This window comes from Typopeltis vanoorti, chromosome 2 (assembly GCF_054136105.1).
Source record: "Typopeltis vanoorti isolate ZY-2024b chromosome 2, IOZ_Tvanoo_1.0, whole genome shotgun sequence".
Classification (NCBI taxonomy): Eukaryota; Metazoa; Arthropoda; class Arachnida; order Uropygi; family Thelyphonidae; genus Typopeltis; species Typopeltis vanoorti.
The window spans coordinates 40,678,081-40,704,715 of NC_143550.1; the positions used below are offsets into that span (position 1 = coordinate 40,678,081).

Genomic DNA, 26,635 nt, shown 5'->3' on the forward strand with positions numbered 1-26,635 from the left:
TTATTTGCCCATCTGTCTAGTTTATTCAAATCCTCTTGCAGGGCTGCCACATCTGCACTATTACTGATAACCCTTCCCAGCATCACATCATCTGCAAACAACTGAGTGTCCCCTTGCAATCCATTGACAATATCATTGATATAAAGGTTGAACAATACAGGTCAAAGTACTGAGCCCTGTGGAACCCCACTTGTAACCTTCTGCTTCCTTGATATTGCCCCACCATACACAACTCTCTGATACCTATCAGTCAACCAATCACGAATACATTTGACTAACCCGACATTTAAACCCATGTGCTGCAACTTAAATATCAGCTTATCATGTGGCACCCTGTCAAACGCCTTTGCAAAATCCAAAAAAATGGCAGTATATGACTTTCCCTCATCAACTGCTCTTGTCACTTTATTATAAAAGGCAATTATATTACTAAAGCAAGAGCACCCCTTAACAAATCCATGCTGATTCTCACAGATACAATTACTCTCATCTGCCTAACGCTGTATATAGTCCATCACTAATTTCTCCAAGACCTTAACAACTACTGATGACACACAAACAGGCCTATAATTAGACTTCCAGTCTGCTACCACCCTTATGAAGCAGCACTATCTTACCTTCCTTCCATTCCCTGGGTACCTTTCCTGCAGCCAGACTTTTATTGAAAAGCCAGGCGGAGCTGTCAGTTCTTTAGCACATTCTCTCAAAACTTATGGTGAAATACCATCCAGTCCAACAGCTTTACTGGCATCCAGAGTACTCAGTATTTGGAGCACACTCTCCTCTTGCACCTCTAAACCCTGAACCTGCCCTATCCCTCTAGTATTAAAACTTCCTCCAGAATGAAATACTCCAATAAAGTGCTCATTGAACAACTTCACTATATCCTCTGTATCAGTCACTCTATTCTCATTTTTATCCTGCAATGTCATTCTTCCACAATCATTTCTCAGCCTACTGGCCACATAGCTAAAAAATTCCCTAGGATTTTCTTTGGATCTTAGTGCCAATCTCTTCTCATATTTCAGTTTTGCCTTCCTCACCATTCTGGTCACTCTCCTGGCCTGCGTCTTATATTCTTCGTGTATCTGTCCTCCCCCTCCCTCTCCTTATATCTCTTCCATATCTTTTTCAACTGCAGTCAAGCTATTTCATGCCATATGCTTGCAAAACCATTCGTGTCACTGCCTTCCAAAGCCTCCACTCTTAGAGGACACAAGTCATCACTTATCATAAGCAGTACTCCACCACCACATTTTCCTTTCCTATCCTGCCGATAAATGCTGTACCCTGCCCCTACAATTCCAGTTATTATATCATCCTCCGTCAACCACGTCTCAGAGATCCCAATAATCTTTGGCCAGGTTGATGCTATCAGCACCACCAATTCATCTTCTTTATTTCGGATACTCCTGGCATTAGTGAAGAGCATAAAAATGTCACTGCTTCTATACCTATCATTGTCTCCTCTTGCCCCCCCTGGGCTTAATGTTACTTGATGTCGTCCCCCCTTTCTGCAAGCACCCATTCCCACAAAAGGTCACCCCTGCTACCATCCACCCTGGGAATTCTAGTTTCCCTGCATTGACACACTGACTCATTCAGTGTGTTTTTTATTTTTCATATTCCCTTTATTACATGCTGCCGAAAACATTTGTCGCTCAAGAATTCCAGAAATTCTATCCCCTTCTTGCTACTTTTTAATTTTTACTCATGAAATTTTTATGTTTATTTTTAATCATGAAATTAAAGGCATTGCAAATTACATGTGAATAATAAACATAATATATGAACAATTTTTCTCTTTCTAAGAAAATATAAATATGCACTTATGTTAATTTAAAGAATTTAGTACTCATTTTTTTAAGAATTTAAACTTTCAGATCCTGAGTAACAGTCTACAACTAGATATTAACAAGTCAGTGTTTTAATTAAAAATAGTGTAATATCAGTTTAACTAACAAATACAAAATATATTGCAAATAAACAAAATATATATATATATATAAACACAGAAAACATGAAGAAATGTTTCATTTTATCTGAAACCTAAAACCAATCCAAAAATAAAACCCATACATAGTTGATGCACTATGAATAAAGAAATTAGAATGAAGAGATTATGGTAATAATCTAGATTAAAGAAATTATGGTAAACATTGCTCATGGGAAAAATACAATTAAGATGTAGAATACTGTCACAAGAACAAACTTCAAGATTTACCTTTTTGGTATGCTGTATTCAAGATAACTATTTAAGTACTATATGTACAGAATAATAACAAAGCAAAGTTTTCAGACCCTAAAGCAAACTGATGGCACATGTGGGCAGGTAGGATTAAGAAAGAAAAAAAAATCTGCTAATATTCTTTTAGAAGAGTGGAGATTGCTGTCTTCAGGGAATGCTTCAAAAAAGGCTTCAACATCTACCTCTGTTTCCCTCTTCAAAAGAAGAGGGAACAGAGGTAGATGTTGTTTCAAGGATACATGCGACATAAGGCTGAATGATATAATCACGTAATCACAAGAAAGATATTTATTTAACCAAATATTTCGGTCTGGAAATAGCAGACCATCGTCAGTTGTATTCTAGCTTGTATTTTTAAACTGTTCTTGTATTACCACTGACGATGGTCTGCTATTTCCAGAACGAAATATTTGGTTAAATAAATATCTTTCTTGTGATTACGTGATTATATCATTCAACAGAGGTAGATGTAATGAAAGATGAGAGTTTGGTGAGTAAGCAGTTGAACATTAAAGGAGAAAGAATGCTGTTCATGTTACTGTAGGCTTGGTAAAAATATGGGATGTGACAGATTCCACTAATCTTCATCATCATCAAATTTCTGCCATGTACCCACCAGGGGTATACAGGATATAATACTACTACATGAAAAAATTATATCATTACTAACTCCCTATCTATAATTTTCTTCCAAATCAGTCTGTTACTTGTCAAGACTCCAACATTATCAGATCTTATATTTCTATCATCTAAGGCACTTTGTACCGTATCAATCCACCTATATCTTGGTCTTCCATTGGGTCGTTTTGCTGCCAACCTGGCAGAGAACACTTGTTTTGCTAATCTTTCCTCGTCCATTCTGTTTAGGTGACCATACCACCTGAGATTAGCTCTGCTAACGCATTCCTGGATGCTGACAATGTCAAGTTCTTTCCTAATATCCTCGTTTTTAATATGATATTGCCATTGATGCCATCTGTTCACGCCTATAATCTTTCTCAGGACTCTCATATCTGCGGCCTCTAGTCTTTGGTCAAGTGTTTTACTTCTGACCCAGCTCTCAGATCCATAAATTAAAACTGGTTTGAACACTGTCTTGTATGCAGCTAATTTAGTGTTCTGACTAATTTCTCTCTTATTCCATATGAATTTATTCAATTGACTTCCCCCCATACCAGCTTTGCTGATTCTATTGTCTATTTCTATATTTAATTTACCATCTTCACTAAAAATCGTGCCTAAGTAGCTAAAAAATTTTACTTGTTCCACAGGTTCTCCATTCACAACACAGTTGACATTTTCAATGATTCTGTCTATTTTCATTGTCTTTGTCTTTTTATTGCTGACCTTAATACCATATCTATTACAACAGCTATTCAATTTAGTCAGAGAATCTTGCAGACTTGTAGCGGATTTATTTAGAAGAATAACATCATCCGCATAAAGCAAAGAGCTGACATTAACATCTCCAATTTTGATATCATGTTTAATACCACTTTCTTTCATAATATGATCCATATAGATAATGAATAACAAAGGGAATAATGTACATCCTTGTCTCACACCAGATTTAACATTAAACCATCTTCCTGTACTTCATTCAATTCTAACTGCTGACTTACAACTCAAATAAAGACTAAGTATTGCTTGATATAATGCCCATTTGATACCATATAACTGTAGCATATTGAATAGCTTCTCTCTTGGCACCTTGTCATATGCCTTTTCCAAATCGACAAAACTTAAATACAGATCTTTGTTATATTCCCATGCTTTCTCGACTATTTGTCGTAAAGTGAAAATCTGATCCTGACATCGTCTGTTTGGCCTGAATCCAGCTTGTTCTTCAACAAGCTTTTCTTCCACAATTCTTCTCAACCGTTTCTCAAGTATACTTGCATAGATCTTGCCAGGAACACTCAGTAGGGGAAATACCTCTGTAATTCTCACATTCAGTTTTATTTCCCTTTTTATATATGGGTACTATGAGAGCTCTACTCCAATCATCAGGAATTCGTCCCTCTGTCCAGGCTTTCTGAACTATGCAGTGCAGCCACTGTAAGACTCTTATACCACCATACTTCAGCATTTCTGGTCGAATATCATCTACTCCAGCTGCCTTTCCACATTTCAAGCATTTGATGGCTTTTTCTACTTCAAGTATAGATATGTATTCCTGATTGCATGCCTGGTCAGTGTTTTTTACCACTGTGCTGTAATCACTGCTTGTTTCATTTAGCAGTTTTTCAAAGTAATTACTCCATACTTCAAGGATATCTTTTTCTCCAGTTTTCATGTCACCTTTATCATCTCTAACTCCTTTTACAGCACTCTTTCCTCCATTCCTAAGCTTCTTCAACAACCTCCAGAATATTTTGCCACCTTCTTGATATTTATTTTCTGTATTCTTGCCAAAGTCCTCCCATGACTTTTGTTTAGCTAGTTTTACACAGTGTTTAGCATTCTTGCATTTGTCTCTATATTCTCTAAGAGCACAAGCTGACTTATTTGACAGGAACTTTTGATATGCTTTCTTCTTTTCCTTCACTGCCTCTTTAACTTCCTGTGTCCACCAGGGAGTTCTGATTTTTTTATCCTTGCACACAACCTCACCACATGCCTCTCTTGCGGAATCAATCAATGTTTTCTTGAGAGTTTGCCACTGAATCTCCAAGGTTTGATTCCTGTTCACAAACTCTTTCATTTTTTCTTCAATAATCTTTGTGTATTTTAGTCTACAGTTCACATCTGAGAGCTGCTCAACTTTTATTCGCTTTAAAACTTTCTTACACGTTATTCCTTTCAATATGAAATTCAATTTTATCCTGCTCAAGACTAAATAGTGATCACTTCCAATTTTAAATCCTCTGTACACTCTAGTGTCCTGCACCAGGGAGAAAACATTACTATCAACAATAACATAGTCAATGAGACTTTTCTTATTCCTAGCCTCTTCTCTCCATGTGAATTTGTGCACATTTTTATGTTGGAACATGGTGTTAGTAATAACCAGTCCATGTCCTGAGCAGAAATTCAACAGATATTTGCCATTGTTATTAGCTTTGCTCTTTTCTCCAAATTTTCCCAAAATATTTTTGTATATCTCACAATCATTTCCTACTCTGCTATTTAGATTCCCAACAAGGACCAACTTTTCCTTTTTCATTGTGTCAGTTGCTTTTTCTAAAGTCTCAAAAAATTCCTCCACTTCTACCTTAGTAGAACCTTCTGTGGGACCATAGGCACAAATAAGTCTCATTGTCCAGCTCCCCATTCTCATTTTTGTCCACATTACTCTTCTTGAGACTGACTGCCATTCAAGTAGATTAGCCTCGTATTTTGTGTTGAATACTATGGCTACTCCTTCTTTCCTTGATTGTCATTGCCTGAATAAAACATTTTGTATTTATTGCTCAGAAAGATCTCACCAGTTTTGGTCTTTTTTGTTTCAGTCACCCCTATTATGCCGATCTGGTAATTATCTAATTCCTCAGCTAGTTCCATTTCTTTGACATTCAGGCTTCTTACGTTGATAGTACCGATCTTCAACTCTGGTGATGTTGAGTTGGGGTTTGTTTTCAGATTTGTTCCAGTAGCTGACTTTTCGCTGTTCGCCCTGGTTCCCTGGCGAAAACAACGGGGGCCTTGTTTAACCGGGTGACGCCCCAGCCGGCATGAAATTTTGTCATGTTGTACCATCTTTTTTATTTTGGCTTAACCAATAAGAATACAATTTGGTCGGCTAAATCCCAAATTGCCAGCCCATCCTCGTTCGTTCAGTATCCAAGTAGATACCCAACAGGGTGCACCACGAGAAGGTGAGGATTGGACATTAGGTCAGAAGCCCTGGTCGGTTCTCCGCATTCCTTTTAAAGGCTATGTGGAGGTCTCCTCTCAGTTATACAGCTTTGACCCTTAAGCACCCCTCCACTAATCTTTGGCTGCATTATTGATTCATGGCATGGACACATTTTAAAAAATTGATATATTTTTAGCACAGCCAACACCCTAAACTAAACTTGATAATAGTAAAAAAAGCCCCATAGAAATACCTATAGGAATAGCAAAATGCAGAACTAGATCAACTGTGAGTCGCTGAAGACAATCTGAGTGAAAGAGGGAGGGAGTAGCCAAACTGTCATCTTTTGGTTATGCCTAGAAAAGCTCAAGTGTTGATTATTGATAATAATCTAATCCTGACATCATGGTTTGCTCTGACATTACTTTGCCATTCACTAATGTACCTCTGACACCATGACCTCATTATGCCAGACTTTCCCCCTGACATAATTGAATTATTCAGATTTCTCATTTATTATGGTTATTTCTTATGGAAAGGAAAAATATACAAACAGATGAATGAGACCGCAATGGGTTCCCCTCTCCTTTTTACCCCACTAGCCAACTTTTATTTTGATTATCTATATGGAACATTTTGACAATTAGGCATGAAACAGAACTATACTTAAACCAATATTTGACTGCATTTTGATGATGCGTTTGTTATTTGGCCTCATAGTCTGGACCCATTTTTAAAAGTTGATGTTTTTAGCACAACCAACATCCTAAAATAAACTTGATAGAAAAAGAAAAAGTAAAGATCGTCTCCTCTTTCTGGACACACTAATGACAAAGTAATCTCCTAACAAAAAAAAATAATAATAAATAAATCATCATCATCAAATTCCTGACATGTATCCTCAAGGAATGTACAGGATATTATGATAGTACTACATGAAGAACTTACATCATTATTAACCTCCTATCAACAATTTTCCAAAAAAATAATTTGGTATCTGTGATGACTCCAACATTATCAGATCATATATTTCTGTCTTCTAAGGCAATTTTTACTGTATCAATCCACCTATATCTCGGTTTTCCCCTAGATCGTTTTCCTGCCAACCTGGCAGAGAATAATAAGTTTTAATCTTTCCTCTCCCATTCAGTTTAAGTGACCATACCACCTGAGATTAGCACTGCTAACACATTCCTGAACACTAAAAATGTCAAGTTATTTCCTAATATCCTCATTTTTAATACGATACTGCCGCTAATGCCATCTTTCACACCCCTAATCTTTCTTAGGAATCTCATATCTGTTGTCACTAGTCTTTAGTCAAGTGTTTTATGTCTATTCCAGCTCTCAGATTCAAAAGTTAAAATTGGTTTGAATACTGTCTTGTATACAGCTAATTTAGTGTTTTGACTAATTTTTCTCTTATTCCACATAAATTTATTCGGTTGACTTCCTACCATACCAGCTTTGTTGATTCTGTTGTCTATTTCCATATTCAATTTATCTGCTTCACTAAAAATTGTGCCTAAGTAGCAGAAATGTTTTTCTTGTTCTATAGGTTCCCCATTCAGAATGCAGTTGATAATTTCAATGTTTCTGCCTACTTTCATTGTCTTTATCTTGGCATTGCTGATTTTCATACCAAATTTATTACAGCAATTATTCAATTTAGTCAGGGAATCTTGTAGATTTGTACTAAATTTATTTAAAAGTATAACATCATCTGCATAAAATAAAGAGCTGAGATTAACACCTCCAATTCTGATATCAGGTTTAATACCGCTTTCCTTCATAACATGGACAAGCATTAGAAAGTCGTATATGGGTGATATGAATCGGCCAGATTTAAGGTGACCAGTGGTGTGTCCCAAGGATCAGTCATTGGACCATTGTTGTTTAATTTATACATTAATGATATTGGAAAGGAAATGACAAGAGATTTTCAACTGTTCACTGATGATGCAAAGACTGGTTGGGTAATCAGAAATGATAATGATATACAGCATTCAAAGGTGGTTTGAATAGGCTGGAAGTATGGGCAAATGATAACACTGTTAGTAAGCATAAAGTTATGCACTCTGGCATGATGCAATATTCAACAGCATATTATATTGGTGGGATTACACTTGGAGTAACTAATGAGGCTAAAAGTCTTGACATTATGGTGAAGAGAAAGTTGAAGTTCATAGATCATATAACAAAAATTGCAAATACAACTCGGAGGATAATTGCGATGTTGAAACGAACATTGACATGTAAGGATATGGAAGTCATTTTGCCTCTTTACAAGGCATTGATATGACTGCACTTGGACTACTGTGTGCATATTTTGTCTCCTGTGTTCAAAAGAGATAAAGAAGCTGTGCAAGGCTTCAAAGAAGAGTTATAAAAATATATAGGGATTAGAGAATGTAGATTACAAGGATAGATTGAGAGCATGCAGACACTGGCAAACAGAAGAAAGAGAGGATGATGTAATAGAGGTCTGTAAACTTAAAGTTAAGAAAGGGGCAAGAGATTTTTATTTCATATAACTGTGAGTGAGTGAGTGGTACAATTTGCTGTTTATGCAGTGAGTGTATCCAGTGTGAATGAGTTTAAGAGAAGGAATGACAGTTAGTGCAGGTGATGCAATCTCTTGATAAGTCCTTGACTCCCAGGAGTTCTAATAATAATATTATGGATGGTACAAATATGAGCCACTGCTTTACTCATTCTAGATGGGTAATTTTATTATTATTCGTGACACCTCCAAGGAGTTCGAAGACTCATCGTGAGAGGACACCCACTGTACAACTCTTCGTCTCCACCACTACTACACCGAACCTCTACTACCAATCATCCACATCACAACCATCTACCCCACCACCACAGCTAGTATTTTCTATAAATTTGCATGTGTTCTGAAGGGCCAATTTGTCTGTATGCGGGATGAGAAAACCGAGTTTCTGGGAGAAAAAACTCTGCTAACTACGTATGAAATCAGCTAACTCACTTTCAATTGAAAAAGTCCACAAGATTCCTCCTGTCACGACGAGAATCGAACTTAGACATATTCCAATCGAAGGGCGCAATGTACTGTCGTACTTCCGATTGCATTACGGAGGCACTTAATGAGAGAGAGAAAAATAGCTCATACTTGTACCATCCATATTGTACCATCTAGATGAGTAATGTATGAGAAGAATGGGTTGAGGAAGGTATGGAGATGTCACATCTAATAAGTGATATCAGTGAAACCTTGTTATAGATCCAGAAATTGACTGTTATGCTTGCATACAAATGCTAGAAGTGTCAAAAATAATCGGAATGAAATCATTGCATTAACTGAGTTCATTTACTCAAAACTTGTTGGAATAAGTGAGACATGGTTGGATCAGGATGACATCCTGAGAGGAATAGAGATCGACAGAATATGTGCCATCCGTTTGCTTGGGATTTTAGACTACCATTATTGTTAAGATTAAGGTGATTGATAAAACTTTCACAAACCACTTTAAATTTTCCACCTTTCAACCTCCTGCAAAATTAAAGACTTATTCAACTCATCCAAGGATTCACTTCCTCCACTGGCCCAGCCTGAAGTATACTGTATTCATCATCATCATCATCAAATTCCTGCTATGTACCCTCAAGGGGTGTACGGGACATGATAGTACTACATGAAAAATTTACATCATTACTAACTTCCTATATACAATTTTCCTCCAAATTACTCTGTTACTCCAAAATTATAAGATCTTATATATCTATTTTCTAAGGCACTTTTTACCATATAAATCCACCTATATCTTGGTCTTTCTCTGGGTCTTTTTTCTGCCAACCTGGCAGAGAATAATTGTTTTGCTAATCTTTCCTCGCCCATTCTGTTTAAGTGACCTTGCCATCTGAGATTAACTCTGCTAACACATTCCTGGATGGTGACAATGTCAAGTTCTTCCCTAATATCCTCGTTTTTAATATGATATTGCCATTGATATCATCTGTTCATGCCTCTAATCTTTCTCAGGACACTCATATCTGCGGTCTCTAGTCTTTGGTCAAGTGTTTTACTTCTAACCATCTTTCAGATCCATCAGTTAAAATTGGTTTGAACACTGTCTTGTATACAGCTAATTTAGTATTTTGGCAGATTGCTCTCTTATTCCATATAAACTAATTCAGTTGACTTCTTACCATACCAGCTTTGGTGATTCTGTTGTCTATTTCCATATTTAATTACCATCTTCACTAAAAATCATGCCTAAGTAGCTGAAATGTTTTACTTGTTCTATAGGTTCTCCATTCACAATGCAGTTAATATTTTCAATGCTTTGGCCTATTTTCATTGTCTCTGTCTTGTTATTGCTGACGTTCATACCATATCTATTACAACAGCTATTCAGTTTAGTCAGGGAATCTTGCAGACTTGCAACAGATTGATTTAGAAATATAACATCGTCTGCATAAAGCAAAGAGCTGACATTAACATCTTCAATTTTGATATCAGATTTAATACCACTTTCCTTCATAATGTGATCCATATAGATAATGAATAAAAGAGAAGATAATGTACACCCTTGTCTGACACCAGATTTTACATAAATCATCTTCCTGTACTTCCTTCAATTCTAACTGCTGACTTACAACTCAAATAAAGACTAAGTATTACTTGATATAATGCCCCATTGACACCACATAACCGTAGCATTTCGAATAGCTTCTCTTTTGGCACCTTGTCATACGCCTTTTCCAGATCTACAAAACATAAATACAGATCTCTGTTATATTCCCATGATTTTTCAACTATTTGTCATAAAGCGAACATCTGATCCTGACAGTCTCTATTTGACCTGAATCCAGTTTATTCTTCACCAAGGTTCTCCTCCACAATCCTTCTCAACCATTTCTCAAGTATACTTGTATAAAATCTAACCAGGAACACTCAGTAGGGAAATACCTCTTTAATTCTTATATTCAGTTTTATTTCCCTTATTATACATGAGTACTATGAGAGCTCTACTCCAATCATCCAGAATTCGTCTCTCCGTCCAGGCCTTCTGAATATGTAGTGCATCCCCTGTAAGACTTTTATACCTCCATAAGTATGAAGGTATAAAAAAACTTGAGTGTTTCTGGTTGAATATCATCAATTCCCGCTGCCTTTCCACATTTCAGGCTTTTGATGGCTTTTTCTACTTTTTTTCAAGTGTGGATATGTATTCCTGACTGCATGCCTGGTTAGTGTTTTTTTACCACTGTGCTGTCATCACTGCTTGTTTCATTTAGCAATTTTTCGAAGTAATTACTCCATACTTCAAGGATATCTTTTTCTCCAGTTTTCATGTCACCTTTATCATCTCTAATTCCTTTTACAGCACTCTTTCCTCAATTTATGGGCTTCTTCAACAACCGCCAGAATATCTTGCCACCTTCTTGATATTTATTTTTTATGTTCTTACCAAAGTCTTCCCATGACTTTTGTTTAGCTAGTTTTATACAGTGTTTAGCTTTCTTACATTTGTCTGTGTATTCTCTAAGAACACAAGCTAACTTATTTGCCAGGAACTTTGTCCTGTGTTCACCATGGCATTCTGATTTTTCTATCCTTACAGACAACCTCGCCAAATTCCCCTCTGGGTGAATCAGTCAATGTTTTTTTCAGTGTTTGCCATTGAATCTCTAAGGTTTGTTTCCTGTTCCCAAACTCTCTCATTTTTTCTTCAATAATGTTTGTGTATTTTAGTCTACAGTTCACATCTGAAAGCTGCTCAACTTTTATTTGTTTTAAAACAAAAATTTTGGAGGCCTAGAGGCCACACATGGAAGCTGGACAGCATGGTTTCGTGAAGGGTAGATCATGCCTTTGTAACATGTCACATTTTATAGCACAGTGATGGCTGAACTGGATAAGGGTAATGGGTTTGCAGTGATTCTACTGGACCTTGCTAAGGCCTTTGACATGATACCACATGAAATTCTAATCAGTAAACTGCAGCATATGGGGATGGATATAGGGTTGGTGAGATGGATAGGAGGGTGGTTGATTGAGAGATACCAGAGAGTGGTTTATTCAGCAGTTGAGTCCAAAAGATGGCTTGTGGCTAGTGATGTGCCGCAGGGTTCTGTTCTTGGACCACTACTGTTCAATTTGTTCATTAATGATATAGGAAAGGATCTGAGAAGTGTTCATTTGTTTGCTGATGATGCAAAGTTGGGTAGAGCAATTGTGAGTGCACAGGATGTCAAAATTTTGTAGGATGATTTGGATAGTTTTGAGGACTGGGCTAAGGAGAATGGATGTCAATTTAATGTGGCAAAGTGTAAGATTATGAGTTTTGGGGCGAAAAAATTAGCAGCAGTATATCACATTGGTGGAACCGTACTCCAGAAGATTGACAAGGCCAGGGATTTGGGAGTGTTGGTGGATAGGGAGTTGAAGATTAGGGGGCATCTCAAAGGTGACTAAATCAGCTCATCAAATCACTTGGTTGCTGAAAAATACTTTAACAAGCAGAGACAAACAAGTTATTGTTCCTCTGTATCACGCCTTGATAAGATCCCATTTAGACTACTGTGCCCAGATATGGGCGCCAGCGTTTCTTCTTGATGGGGAGGTGGAGAGGATCCAGAGACGAGTGACCAAGATGATAGCAGGTCTATGGAATGAACCTTATGAGAACAGGTTGTAGATTTGTGGGTTGGAGAAATTGGTTGATAGGGTGATATGATTGAGACATTACTGAAGGGTTTCTATAAGATTAATTCAGAAGTTATTTTTGAGAATAGGACTTGTCATGGGAGGACTAAATGCCATACATGGAAGCTTGGCAAGAGTGTGGTTAGCAAGGGTGTTAGAACTAGGTTTTTTACTTGGAGAGTAGTGAATGAGTGGAATAAGCTGCCAGAGTCTGTTGTGGGTGCCATGACTGTGAATGAGTTCAAAGCAAGGTATGATAGATACTATGTGAATTTCGAATAGTTGTTTTTAGGGCCTCTCTCGATGAGTCTATTGACTCCTTGGTGTTGCTCGTAATAATAATAATAATAATAAAAACACTCTTACATGTTCTTCTTTTCAATATGAAATTCAATTTTATCCTTCTCAAGACAAAATGGTGGTCACTTCCAATTTCAAATCCTCTATATACGCTAGTCTCCTGCACTGGAGAGAAAACATCACTATCAACAATAACATACTCAGTGAGACTTTTTGTCTTTTATAGGTGAAGCAGGATGCACAATTCCTATCTAAAAAATAATGTAAATGGCACATTAAATTTAATAACTATGGTAAATCTGGCCTTTCTGATCATGCCCTGAATACTCTACATAGAATTGATGGTAAGGCACCTGTTCTTTACATCACACCAAAACACGGTATGAGCACACATTAATTTTTTATTATTACATTGGTGATTTTTTAAGCAAAATATAAAATCTAACAATGGCCTGCAATTCAACATTTGCACTAACAACAATGTTACAAGACATTACAAAGAAAAAAAGGTATGATGGAAACATAAAATGATATCTAATGATTGCATGATAATTCTTCCTCCACCTTTTTCCCCCCAAATGCTGAGCAAGCCAGAAGAAGAAAACCAAATAAGTTTTCTATTATTAGCTATTGTAAATAAAAACAATTTAATCTACAAGCTCTTTGATATTGCATTATCAAATTATCATTGCATTATCATGCTTTTTATACAACTGCTTACTTAGTAATGATAAATAAACATGTAAATAAGAATCATGGTATTGATAATTACATACCCAACAAAGAATGCTCTGAACAGAAGTTTCAATTTTTGTTTCTTGATCCAAAATAAATGCCAAAGAAATAAAGGAATCCATTGTATTACTGCTGTTGGTCTTATCATACTTGCTAATCCAACTATGCATAGATAGTGCCACTGAAATTTACTGTACAGAAAACATAAAAATTTAATAAAAGGACATGAAACAAAGATGAATAAAAAACAGTTTCAGAAATGTAGAAATTAAAGTCCATACAGAATTTCATTTTTTTTATCTGTATGTTACACAAAACAAAAAAAAAAAAAAAGTGAGCAAATGAAAAATTCAGCATAGTACAGCAATCCATCAATTAATGCACCTCCGATTAGTGTGCTTTCGATTAGCGCATCATTTTTTTTCTATATCCAAATTCGATTAATGTGCCTATATACATCTTAAAAATAAATGTCACAGATTTAAAAAATTTTCTATCTATACATTTATGGCTAACTATTTTTTTAAAAAAATCACTCACCAGGATGAAATAATTTAGTTAATGATTTAAAACATTTTACAAGGTTATTTTTTAATGGTATACTACACTATTTCCATGTATACTATGTTCCAAATTTACCGCCAAAATTTATGTCGTCTACTAATTACATAGTTGAAAGTTTATTTTTCGCTTGGTTAGATTATAATAAATTTAGTTTAATGCTTTATCCAAGTGTGAGCAAACAAAGTTTGCACCTGAAAATATCTTCAGGACTGGGGTGAGGTAGTACAACACTGGGTAACTCATAGCAAAGGTGGACCAAGCTAACATCACTCCTATCTCAGTATCTCCTGTTATGTATTAAGGGAAGGGCCACTACCCAGACTAGTTTCGACCTTTATTGAGGTCATTGTTGATTTCAACATCTTTCTCTAAATCCAGAGTAATTTAATAAAAAGGTGGCACACCTTTTGGCAACTCCTATAGGTAAAGATGACCTCGCCATTGCTTCTGCCTGGTATTACCACTATTGGGCCTGGCTCCCACTGAAGAGACCTCAATAAAGGTCAAAACTAGTCTGGGTAGTGGGCCTTCCCTTAATGCATAACATTATACATATCTGCAAGGAGATGTGTTTTGCATTATGGGAGATATCGAGATAGGATTGCTGTTAGCTTGGTCCACCTTTGCTACAAGTTTCCCGGTGTTGTACCACCTTACCCCGGTCCTGAAGACATTTTCAGGTGCAAACTTTGTTTGCTCACACTTGGATAAAGGATTAAACTAAATTTATTAATTACATAGTATTTTGATGATCATATCTAGCGCCTCTTTTGTAATTGTTTTCCTTACTTTTATTATTTTAAAGTATTTTCCTATCTTTTCATCATGAGTAAAAGAATTAGTGAGCAAAAAAGTGGAATTGTGAAAATGATTCAAAAAGTAATCTCATTGTAAAAAAAAACTTGAAATAATAAAGAAAAATGAACAAGGCAAGTGCAGCAAAGATAGGACAAGAACACAAAAATGGGTGAATCAACTATGTGAGCAATTTTAAGCAAAGCTGCTGAATACAAAGAAAAAGATAAGACTGCTTCAAGTTCATCTTGATTGCACTCAAAATCAAAGTATTATAATGATTGAATTAGAGAGACTTCTTTCTACATGAATTGAAGATTGTAACCAAAAACGGATCCCAGTAAGCACTGACCTTATTAAATCAAAAGCATTAAATCTCTTTACAACCTTGAAAGAAAGGGCTATCAATGATGGAAAAGAAGAAGAATTCCATGCTAGTGCTAGGTGGTTTGAGTGTTTTTAAAAAGAGAAATAGCCTACATAATGTTCTAATCACAGGCGAAGCTGCAAGTGCAGACAAGGAGGTGGCTGCCAATTATCCAGAGATTTTGAAGAAAATTGTGGAAGAAGGGGACTATTGTGACCAACAAATGTTTAATGTTGATGAAACCAGCCTTTTTTGGAAGCAAATGCCTTCTGAGACTTTTCTGTCCAAATCAGAGAAATCTCAACCTGGTTATAAAGTCGCAAAGTCGAATGAAATTACTACTAGCAATATGCGAATCATTTGGAAGCACATTCTTCCACATTGTGCAAATGAGTTTAGTCTTTTCAAATGAATCTAAGTTAATTAAATCTCATTCTGAGAAACTGAGTAATTCCAACCTGCTAAATTTAGATGCACAGTGGGAAGATCCTGAAGAAATGAAGAAAATTTAGTCACTGATAAACCCAAAGAGATTTCACAGAAACAATTTGAAAATATTTTTCATACAATCGAAGATTTTAAGCAGCAATGCTTAGAGGCTGACCCTAATGAAGAATAGAAGAAGCAATAGGGCCATACCATCAGTTATGTGAAAAAAAGAAACCGAAACAGAATGCCCACCAAACTACGTTGTTAGCTCAATTATTTGTTAAGAAGTAGAATAATAAATTTATATTCTGAATATGTTTTATTGTCTTTCAGCTTCATGGTTTTCCTTTAATTAGGTCCTGAGATATACCATAATTTTTTTATAAAAAAAATTAAGTCAAAAAGAAATTTGAGGAATGAATTATACTTTTTCCCATAGGTTATTATATTTGATTAGTATGTTTTCGATTAATGTGCCTGTTTTGAAGAACACATTAGGCGTATTAATTGAGGGATTGCTGTATACAAATAAGTCACTAACAATAATTGTATAGGTTGAATCTATGTAAGACAATTCCATACTCCTGACACCAAGGGCAGTATCTCAGAAATATGATGTTTCAAGAACAATGTTAACTGGGACTTTTCATTAGTTCTGAGGTTTATGATATAAAGTTCATGATAGCAGTGTTGAATTGCCCTGTATAAAAAATTAAAGATATCATGAATCTGTGTCAGATAAAATATGTCTGTGTATATTATGGCTCAGGTGAGTGATAAAACTAGTAAAAGATAAATGCTCTTCACCAACAAAGTTGGCAACATTCTATCAAAATTCACATGATTAAACAAATATTACAGGGCACACACACACAGTTGGCCTGACTGGCTGAGTGGATAACACCTCTGCTCTCAACATGACTGTACTTTCAAATCCACCTGTAATATGATTATTTGTGAATGCCTCTGTGAAATGACTGCCAGTGTGAAATTACCAGTTTGCTTAGAGATCTGAATTTACTTGAAAAGGTTCTATGTTTGGTCCCTAGAGCAGTTTCCAGAGTATTTAACTCTTAGCCTATTCATGGTACTAGATGTACTATTCATTATGCAAATCCTTTTGTGACAACCAACCTAGGCAGAGACTATTTTCATATGCTTGTTAAACTACAAATGTCTGATTTCAAGTTCTTAATCTCGTTTAACTTGTTTACAGTCTCTGGATACATTTTTAGATATTGTACATAGAATTGAAATTTATAGATTTTTGTTATTAAAAACAATCAATTTATAATACTTCTGGGTATATAACATTTTTTGTTTCATAAATTGCTATTTTTGTTTCTTGAATTGGTTTTGTGATATAATAGCATGGTACCTATGCTTTGCAAAGGTGTTCACAAAAGTAAATGAAAACTAATAAAGAAAAAGTATATATAGTTTGAATAAAGTGAAGTGTGTTGATGCAGAAAAATGAAGTGAAATTCGAAATATAACATTTGATGAAGAAATAAAAAAAAGGGAAGATTGCAGTGAAAAAAATAATGCGAAAAATACCTACAACTTTGTTTTCTCTACTTAAGGAACTCTTTGTAGACCACATTGATGGTTCTCCCCTCAGGTACTAGAATCACCAGGCTGCTGGGTGAGCTCACTCTGGAGCAGGTCATGTAGAACTGCCCATGTGAGAAGCAGTACTCCCTCAAGTCAATCCCTGCTACCTTCAGTAATTGCCCCTGGGACTTGTCGATGGTCATAGCAAAGCAGAACTTGAGGGGGAACTGCAGCCTCTTGAACTCAAAAGTGTACTCTGATGGTATGAACACCGATTCCCCCTGAGCACAGCTGATGAACACTGTAGCCTCGATGGCGTTCCTGTGGAGGGCCTTCATTCGCTGCCTGGTGCCACTGCAGAGTTTGGGTGGGTTGAGGTTCTGCAGCAACATTACTGGAGCCCTCACTTTGAGGAGAAGCTTGTGGGGCTAGGAAGTCAGAAGGGTTGAAGGTACTGAGGAACTCCATGGGGATAGGAGACCACATCATCTGTTTGCACCACTGAGCCCAAAGACCTGTATTCCATTTCTATCCCTTCAAATGAGTTAAGTAGAGTGTCATTAATGACGGCAGCCTTGTCATTCTTGGGGGGGGGGTCAGAATGGTACATTCACACAGCCAGTCCATAGACTGGCTGTGTGAGTGTACTATAAGGCTCAGGCCTACAGGTATGGTCACCTTTCCCTCGGACTCGTGATACTCTCTGTCTCCTATTTTGAGAAGGAGTTCAGAGAATTGCCCAGCAGAGACATTGCCTCTCAAGTAGACCCTTATGTTCTTCCTGAGAGCGAGTTTCCAGATGAGGGGCCATAGATACAATGCCTTGATGCACACCTTAACCTCATCAGCTCAAGTTCCCCCTTGGTGCTACTGGCACAGTCTGCTAGGTCTCCAGCCAGCAGCAGAGTGACTCCCCCATCACTCCATCGTTGCCCCAGATGTCTTTGAGGGTTATGCTCAATGCTTCAAAACTACTCAAGGTCCCCCTCTCCAGACCTTGTTGAATGAGGCAGGCTATATGGTGGCAAGCTCTGTCCTCCCAAAGCTAACACTGCATCCTCAATCAGCACCAGGCATCTATTGTTCACCTTGTCTATCACCTGTTGTGCACTACCTTGCAACTCCCTCTCCACCTGTCACGTGATGTCCTCTGAGAGACTGTCTTTGTATTTACTTCTTCCAAAGACTCAGAGGATCACAGAACACCAACATCACTGTGAAGAGCACCTGCAGCTTAAAGGGAGAATCACACAGAGCAGCTTCCTCCAAGGTAGTATCCCAGTTCTTGTCATCCTCCAGCAAATCTAATGCCTTACATGTAGACTGGAATGTGGGATGGAGGACACCATTCACAGTCTTCAGCTCTGAAAAGGATGTTGGACCTTGAACCTCATGTAGCAGCAGGCGAAGATAATAACACTAAGTGTTGTTTGGGTGAATAGTTACACCCCTCCCAGTATGTGGTACTTCTTTGATCCTGGCCAGCCATCAACATCCTTCCCCCCACATCCTTCTCGTGAACTTGTTATTCTGCCACACAAAGTAAGAAGGGACCTCAGAGTACAGGAGGGTTTTTGCAAAATTGTCAGTTTTTCATAGCTCGAAGAAAGCCAAGAATGTTGTCTGAGGAGGGTTGCTGAGAAGAGCTTCTTGGCCAAGTTGTTAGAGGTGCAGAGAAGTTGTTAGAAGTACACACACTGATCATTTCACCTCAAGATGGAAGACAGTGGGGTACCGCTCGTGAATGGGGAATGCCAAGATCCATCAAACTGCTTTCGAGCCGCTGATGTACTGCCCACTCTTGTACAACTTCACTTCATCCCTCTCATTCTCCAGGGCAAAAGCCACCTGGTCACTTCCTTTGTTCACATACTTGATGGACTTGACAGAGTTGTAGGGCATCACCAAGCAGTTGTCCAACTCTATCCCACTGATTTCTATGTTGAAGCCACCATCAGCTGGGGACCTCCTCCAATACTGCAAGTATCCATCATCTCTTGTCGGAGTGTCTTTGAAAGGCCAGGGTACCTCTTTCTGCAGCTGCTTCCTTTCATGCAGTGTGAATTGTGGTTCAAGTTGCTACAGGGTCCATGAATAATGTTGGCCTTGACAATGTTGTGGAGGAAAGGGTCTTGCTCAGGATCAGGTATTTTGCCACAGAAAGATGTGGTTGCGAGGCAGACCTTGCTTTTGCCACTCCACAGAGTACATGAAGCGCTGCACTTCTCCAAACAGACTGCCCTTCTTCAAGAGAGCCATCATCTTCTTCACCTTGAGATGGAACACCTGGCTATGATGTCATGACGATCGTGAGACTTTTGCTTAGGCAGTAGTGCATCTGTGATATCCTTCCATCTGGGGTTACAAGTGAAAGTGATGAACAGATCAGGATGGCCATGGTGGCAGACATATGTCATGGTGTCTTGAGTCCGCTCATGCATGTAGTAAGTTCCCCAGTGAAGGATGATGGGAGCACCACCATTTGACCCAGCTGAGCAGCATCAGCATCCCGCTTTCCCGTGGCATTCCTCTCTGCCCTCAGCTGCACCTGGTTGTTCCTAAGGTAATTCAACCTCTCAGTCTCTATTTTAGAGTACATGTCAACCAAAAATTGACTGAAGAGGGAGCAAAAGTATACCATGCGGTTGACCTCCCCTTGCCTGACCATGATGTGGTAGGGGAGTACCCATCCTCGTCATATCAGACGAGGAGCGGATACCGTAGGCGTCATATGACTGGTGGATCCTGCTGATGCACCGCAGTGTGCTGCTGTGGCTCTGCAGCACGATGTCTCGCTGCTTAAAGTGCTGACCATCAATTACCAGAGCTACCTCCTTTGCTGTTAGTGTACCAAAGTGAGGTTTGAGCATTAGTGGGCTTTCTATCTGCATGAATGATGACTTCAAACTTCTTGCAGGTTGCAGATACCTTATCTGAGGCAGTCTTCAGGTACTTTATGTAACTGTTGACATCATGTAGCATCCTCTGTAGTTGTCTGACCAATCCCTGTTTGATGTAAGGAAAGTTGCTACACCTCAAGTGCACTTCCCTTTCATCCTTCCCCACAAAATAGATTTGTTTTTGTTTTGGGTTTCCTGTTGAGGTGCTGGCAACAGACTTCCTACCTAGTTATACACCACACGCGACCCTGAACTTTGAAGGTTCAGTATGAAGCCATCTCATAGAACCTGCTTGACACTGAATGATGTCATCTTGAAGCAGCCATTGTACTTCTGAACACGGTCCATGAAGTGGATGTGCTCTGGGTGTCTGTCCATTACCAGGTTGTAGAGAGGCTTGGGCAGAGGTTTGACGAGCAGGAGATGCACCTTGCCAGCACTGCAGCACATGCGGGGGCCACCTCCTTCCACTTGAGGACATTGCAGTACTTGGATTTGTGGCTCGTGGTACCCAGAGCTACAGTGCTTCTGCCTCATAAGTCACGTCCGGATTATATGCCATACCTGAGTGCATCTCAGGGTGATCTTGCAATTACCTGGCTACCGCTGCTCTGTGCACCTTGGGGGTTATTTTGTTGGTACTTTGCCACTCCAGCACAGTGCACCACAGGATTACTCTGCCCATATTTCCTTGGTGCATCCTTAAGCTGCTTCCTCCTTTTAGCATAGGTGTATCTGGCATGGCGTTTGCCAGGAACCTTCTAGGGGGACAGGAAAAGGTGGTTGTGAGAGGTGTGAGGCAGAATCGGGCTGAGGGAGGGCTGGTGTGGTGGACACTTCTTCAGGTTCATGCGGCATATATGCATTGAAATGGCCCCTAGAAAGGTCCTGCATAAAGCATAGCCACCTCATGGGGTGACCTTCAGCACTGACTCACACAGAGCTCACCACTGCAGCAATCCTAGAAGACAAACTCGAACAATTGCCCCGCTACCACCAGCTCGCATAAACCACCATAAGTAAAGGGTCGGGACATGTGAACAAGATACTCAGCAGAGCTGGTATAGTTGTCCCCCTTGTTATCGTGGGACATGATGGAGAACTCCTCTCAGTCGTCAACCACATGCCTCATGATTAGCTCACACACACATCCCTAACCATTAGCTGAGTGTCATACATGAGATAGGAGAGGGACCGGAACAGGCAGGCTCCATCTCCTGTGATGCATCATCTCCCCATTAACATTTAAAAACTCAACTGCCAAAAGAGAAGGGACAAAACGCACTAAAAAGTGAAAAATAATCCTTTCTTAAATACAGGTATCCCTTGATTAATGCGATTAATTAATCCCTCGATGTTACCGTGTATATCAAAATCGCGTTAATCACATATCCATGTGATTAATCCATGATCGATTACTGTATTAATAATTCGCTTTATATGGTACTCTTTTAGGAAAGATAAAAAATGAATGCAAAGTAAATGTTTGTATCTACATTAGTTACTGCATTTTTAATCAAAAAAAGTTATCAAGAGTCGTTTAAACAGTTTTAGTTTTTTTCTTATCAGCATAAATAGCACGATAACAAGCAAAATGACTCTCTAGACCTCAGCAAACAAGCATTGTTTGATTGATATCTGGATCCATATCCATTACTTACTGCTTAAGCGATTCTAAACTGTGAAATAGTCCATCCAGTTCTTTGATTATTATCTCCTTTGGAACCTCATCTTCACATTCCATTTGTTCATTGTCTTCATATGTGCATTGTTGTTCAATTTCAAGAAGATAAATGATGTCACTGAAATATTTTGAATTTGAATCCAATATTTCTTTAACATCTTCTGCATCAAAACCAAGGTCTTCACCAATTGCAATGATTTCTTCAACCACGTTGTTCACAGGATTTTGAAAACCACCTAAGTCATTAGCGCATTCCAACAAAAGGTTTTTCCAAACAGCTCTCATGCAGCTAGAAGAAACTTGCTCCCATGAGTCATGAATGTTTTCAACTGCGTGTTTAATGTCAAAATTTTTTTAAAATTCTTGGAGCATAATTGCATTTTCTCCCATTGTTGTTTCTACTGCCTTTGAGAATGTCTTTTTAAGAAAACAGGCTTTGAAAGTTGCAATGAGGCCCATGTCCATGGGTTGTAGCAATGATGTCGTATTTGGTGGAAAAAAATAAAACTTTCACATTCTCACACCGATCATTAAGAGAGTTTGGATGAGACGACCACGTGCGTTATCTAAAAGCAAAGAGCTTTGAAAGCTAAGTTATTTCTCATGCAATAAGCTTCAACCATTTCTCAAGTCTTGCATGTTTTTGCGTAGTAAATTTAAAGGACCGTTAATTAAAACTCTTGCCACATATATAAAGGAGTGTCACAATTAATTTTGCTGCGTTGATCAAAACCCACATTAAGCAAAACTGCGTTAAGCAAGAGATACCTGTATATGAGTTTAAACTTTTTTGGAGTCAGTGCCAAATTTAACGCAAACTAATTACATACATTTTCAATTACACGATAACCTATTTAATTGTTGTTGAATATTACTAAAAGTTCTGAAAATAATTGATTCAGAAGTATGGAAAAATAACTGATACAATAGTAGTCCTAAGAACAAATAATTATTTACAGAATACTCTTATGCATCCACGGATTTACCCCCTCAGTCACTCATACTTATTAACACAAGTCATTTCTCTTGCAAGAGGTCTGTCACATATGCCGCTAACATGCTACTACATGTGTACTTGCTACCTAGTGGATACAGGTGTAATGACAGAAAATAACATACGTGTACTTTCATCGAGAATAAACATATTTCTTATTACTGAATGTATGAAGCAATGATATGTAACTTCCAATACACATATTCACCTTTTTGTTACTATAAATATATATAGCTTGTAAACTATACTTTGTATAGAGCAATTTGTTTGCATTAAATTTGGGGCCGACTCCAAAAAAATTTAAATTCATATATTTAAGGAGTTATTTTTTAATTTTTAGTGCATTTTGTCCCTTCTCTCTCTCTCTTTTTTTTTTTTTAAGTCAGTTTTTATTGAGTTTTTTTTAAAGTTTCTTAGCTTCATTGTTTCATTTTTATAAAGATATAGATAAGCCTACTAGGGGACCTGTAAACTGTATATGTTTTTAGATTGATTTACTCGGTTTGAGTACATGTTATTTACTATTTAATTTTCTTTCTGACGAAGAAGAAGAACTTAACTATGAACTCAATCTTCTTTTAACTACATTTCAACTAAATGACTACTCAATGAAGAAAATCAACAAACTCCTGTTCGATCCTCTCCCTCACTGCAATGAAGATACTACAATTTTTAAAGGGAACATTTCTATTCCTTACATCAGCTCTGTCACACCAAAATTGGCAGAGATTCTAAGAAAATATAACATACAGACTTTCTTCATGACACTACCAAAGCTATGTTAGCTTTTAAGTCGGCCAAAGACTAGACATAACAGTCTCAAATATCCTGGCGTCTACCAGATTTTCTGCAATTGTGGTAAACCATACTTTGGCCAGACAGAAAAATCAATTGAACTGCCTTCGCACATAGAGGAACATCAAAGAGATATAAATTACAAGAGCCAGTGCTTTATCTAGCCATGTTTTGTTTTCTGCAAATTTCAATGAGGAAGGGCTCCCACATCCAGTTCTCTGGGAAAAGTCTAATAACATTCATTGTTGTTACTACGAAATAGAAAGGAAAATAATAGAATCAAAATTAAACGCACACATATGCCTAATAATACAGTTAGAGAGAGTTCTTTTTTAAACTTATCAAGGCTTGAACCTTAACAGTTATTTGCTGATGCTTTTTTGTACTGTTCAGAGCCAGTTCCTGTATGGTTATCTTGCTGGTTATTTCTATGTTTTTTGCACCTGAAGAAGTAATGGGAAGACAAAGCTAGTTATGCAAATAAAATCTGCTTTTATTTTTTAATTCTCGGTGTTCTAGTCATTAAATAATAAATAACATATATATATACACATATGTATGTGTGTATATATATATATACATATATAAAAATAAATTTAACTGACTAGAACCCGAGAAAGTATAACAAAAACCTTTAATACATCACGACTAGTTTCATCGGTGCTCCGACTTCTTCAGGTGAGAAATAAAAAACATAAGATATAAAAATAACAAGGTAAAAAACATGAACTTTCCAGTCATATTTGAATAGGTGACCGTGAGCTACCGTTAGCATGAGTTGAATGTGTGCGACAGCTAATTTTAGAGTGCCAGTACTGGATTACTGCGCTATGGGAATCAGGCAAATTGTAGCTTAGATTGTTGTTCAAATGTGAAGGGTCCAGAACTATTTCTTTTGATTCGATAATTCTTCTTTCGAATTCATCCTTGCATATATATAAATTAGTAGTGCGTTCCCAGTCAACTTGATGTGGCTGTTCTTCAAGGTTAGAGTTTGCCGAGAAGAGGACATGACTGGAAAGGGCACTTGCTCGTGTTCTACTGTAAGAGATGTCACGTCTATGTTCCTCAAGACGAAGTGAAACAGATTTATCTGTCTGGTCAAAATGTTTTTTATTTCTCACCTGAAGAAGTCGGAGCACCAATGAAACTAGTCGTGATGTATTAAAGGTTTCTGTTATACTTTCTCAGGTTCTAGTCAGTTAAATTTATTTTTATAAATGTATACATCCCGAGTAAATCCTAATTTCAATAATATATACATATGTATGTATATATATATATATATATATATATATATATATATATGTATGTATGTATGTATATGTGTGTGTGTGTGTGTGTGTGTGTGTGTGTATATATATTATATCAATTGTAAATTCATATAACAAACAATTGAAAACAACCATAGTCTCAAAAAAGCCAAACAGCAATTGATGAACAGCAATATATAGATGGTTGCAGTCAAACTACAAGATGGTACCATAACCAGAGATAGATATGCTATAGAAAAAAGAATTGAAGAATTTTACTCAGTATTATATCAGGATGATGAATTAAATGAAGAAGAAGAAGACAACCACGAAATAGCTGAAGTACCACATATTCTACCAGAAGAAGTTATGTGGAGCATCCAAATCTTGCAAAATAGAACAGCTGCAGGTGAGGATGGAGTTATAGCTGAACTTCTAAAAGCAGGTGGAGAAATGATCTACAAATCTTAGCAAAACTATTTACTTTATGCCTGAAGAAAAATGATGTACCAAGAACATGGTAGAAGGCTATCCTAATTCTGCTACATAAAAAAAGGTGAGGTAAAAGACTTGGTGAACTACCAACCCATTGGTCTACTATCAGTCATTTACAAAAGTTTTAGCTCATAGGCTTCGTACAACTCTGGACCTAGCACAACCAAAAGAACAGGCAGGCTTTTGAAGCGGCTTTAGTACAATGGACCATTTTCAAGTTGTACAACAGATTATTGAACAGTGTAATGAATATCAGTTACCATTATGTCTTGGTTTTATTGATTATGAGAAAGACTTTGATTCAGTAAAAACTTGTGCAATACTTAAAGCATTATGAAACCAACAAGTGGAGGAGCCATACATCAGGACCATTAAATCAGCATACACTAATGCCACAGCAGCAATTCATTTCGACAGAGACATCTCTACTGTGGAAATACAGAGAGGCATAAGACAGGGTGCCACAATATCTCCGAAATTATTCACAGCATGCCTAGAAGAAATATTCAAACTTCTTGATTGGGAAAGGAAAGATCTGAAGATAAATGGAAGATATTTAAGCCATTCACACTTTGCAGATAACACATTTATCTTTACTTCAACTGTGCATGAATTGCAGACTTGTATCCAAGAACTCGAAATTGTTGCAAAACAGCTGGACTAAAGATAAACCTAAAGAAGACCCAAGTTATGTTCAATAGCTATGTCCAACCAGAAATAATAAAAATCAGTATGATGAAATTAAACAAGTAAATCATTACATATACTTAGGACAACAGATATCAATGGAACAAAATATCATGGATGAAATTAAAAGACAAACAATGCTTGGGTGGAAAGTGTCTGGAAAATTACATTCAATATTCAAAAGCCAACTGCCATTATGCCTGAAAAAGAAAAGTTTTTAACCAACGTATTCTTCCTATACTGATATATGGCTGTGAAACATCGACACTAAATGCAAAGGAAATTAAAAAAATTAAGCACAATGCAATTTAGTATAGAAAGAAATATGCTTGGTATCACAAGACTGGATCACAAAAG

At 37.3% G+C, this 26,635-nt stretch overlaps 1 protein-coding gene across 3 annotated transcripts in view; it reads right to left on the bottom strand.

Moving 5' to 3' along the window:
• PIG-B (phosphatidylinositol glycan anchor biosynthesis class B) overlaps positions 1-26,635 on the bottom strand; it is a 118,531-nt gene that overhangs the window by 46,610 nt on the left and 45,286 nt on the right. For all 3 annotated transcript variants that reach the window (XM_090411104.1, XM_090411085.1, XM_090411094.1), the window contains one exon: positions 13,803-13,952. In XM_090411104.1, the coding sequence (XP_090267230.1) occupies positions 13,803-13,952 (150 nt within the window). The remainder of the gene's footprint in view (positions 1-13,802; positions 13,953-26,635) is intronic.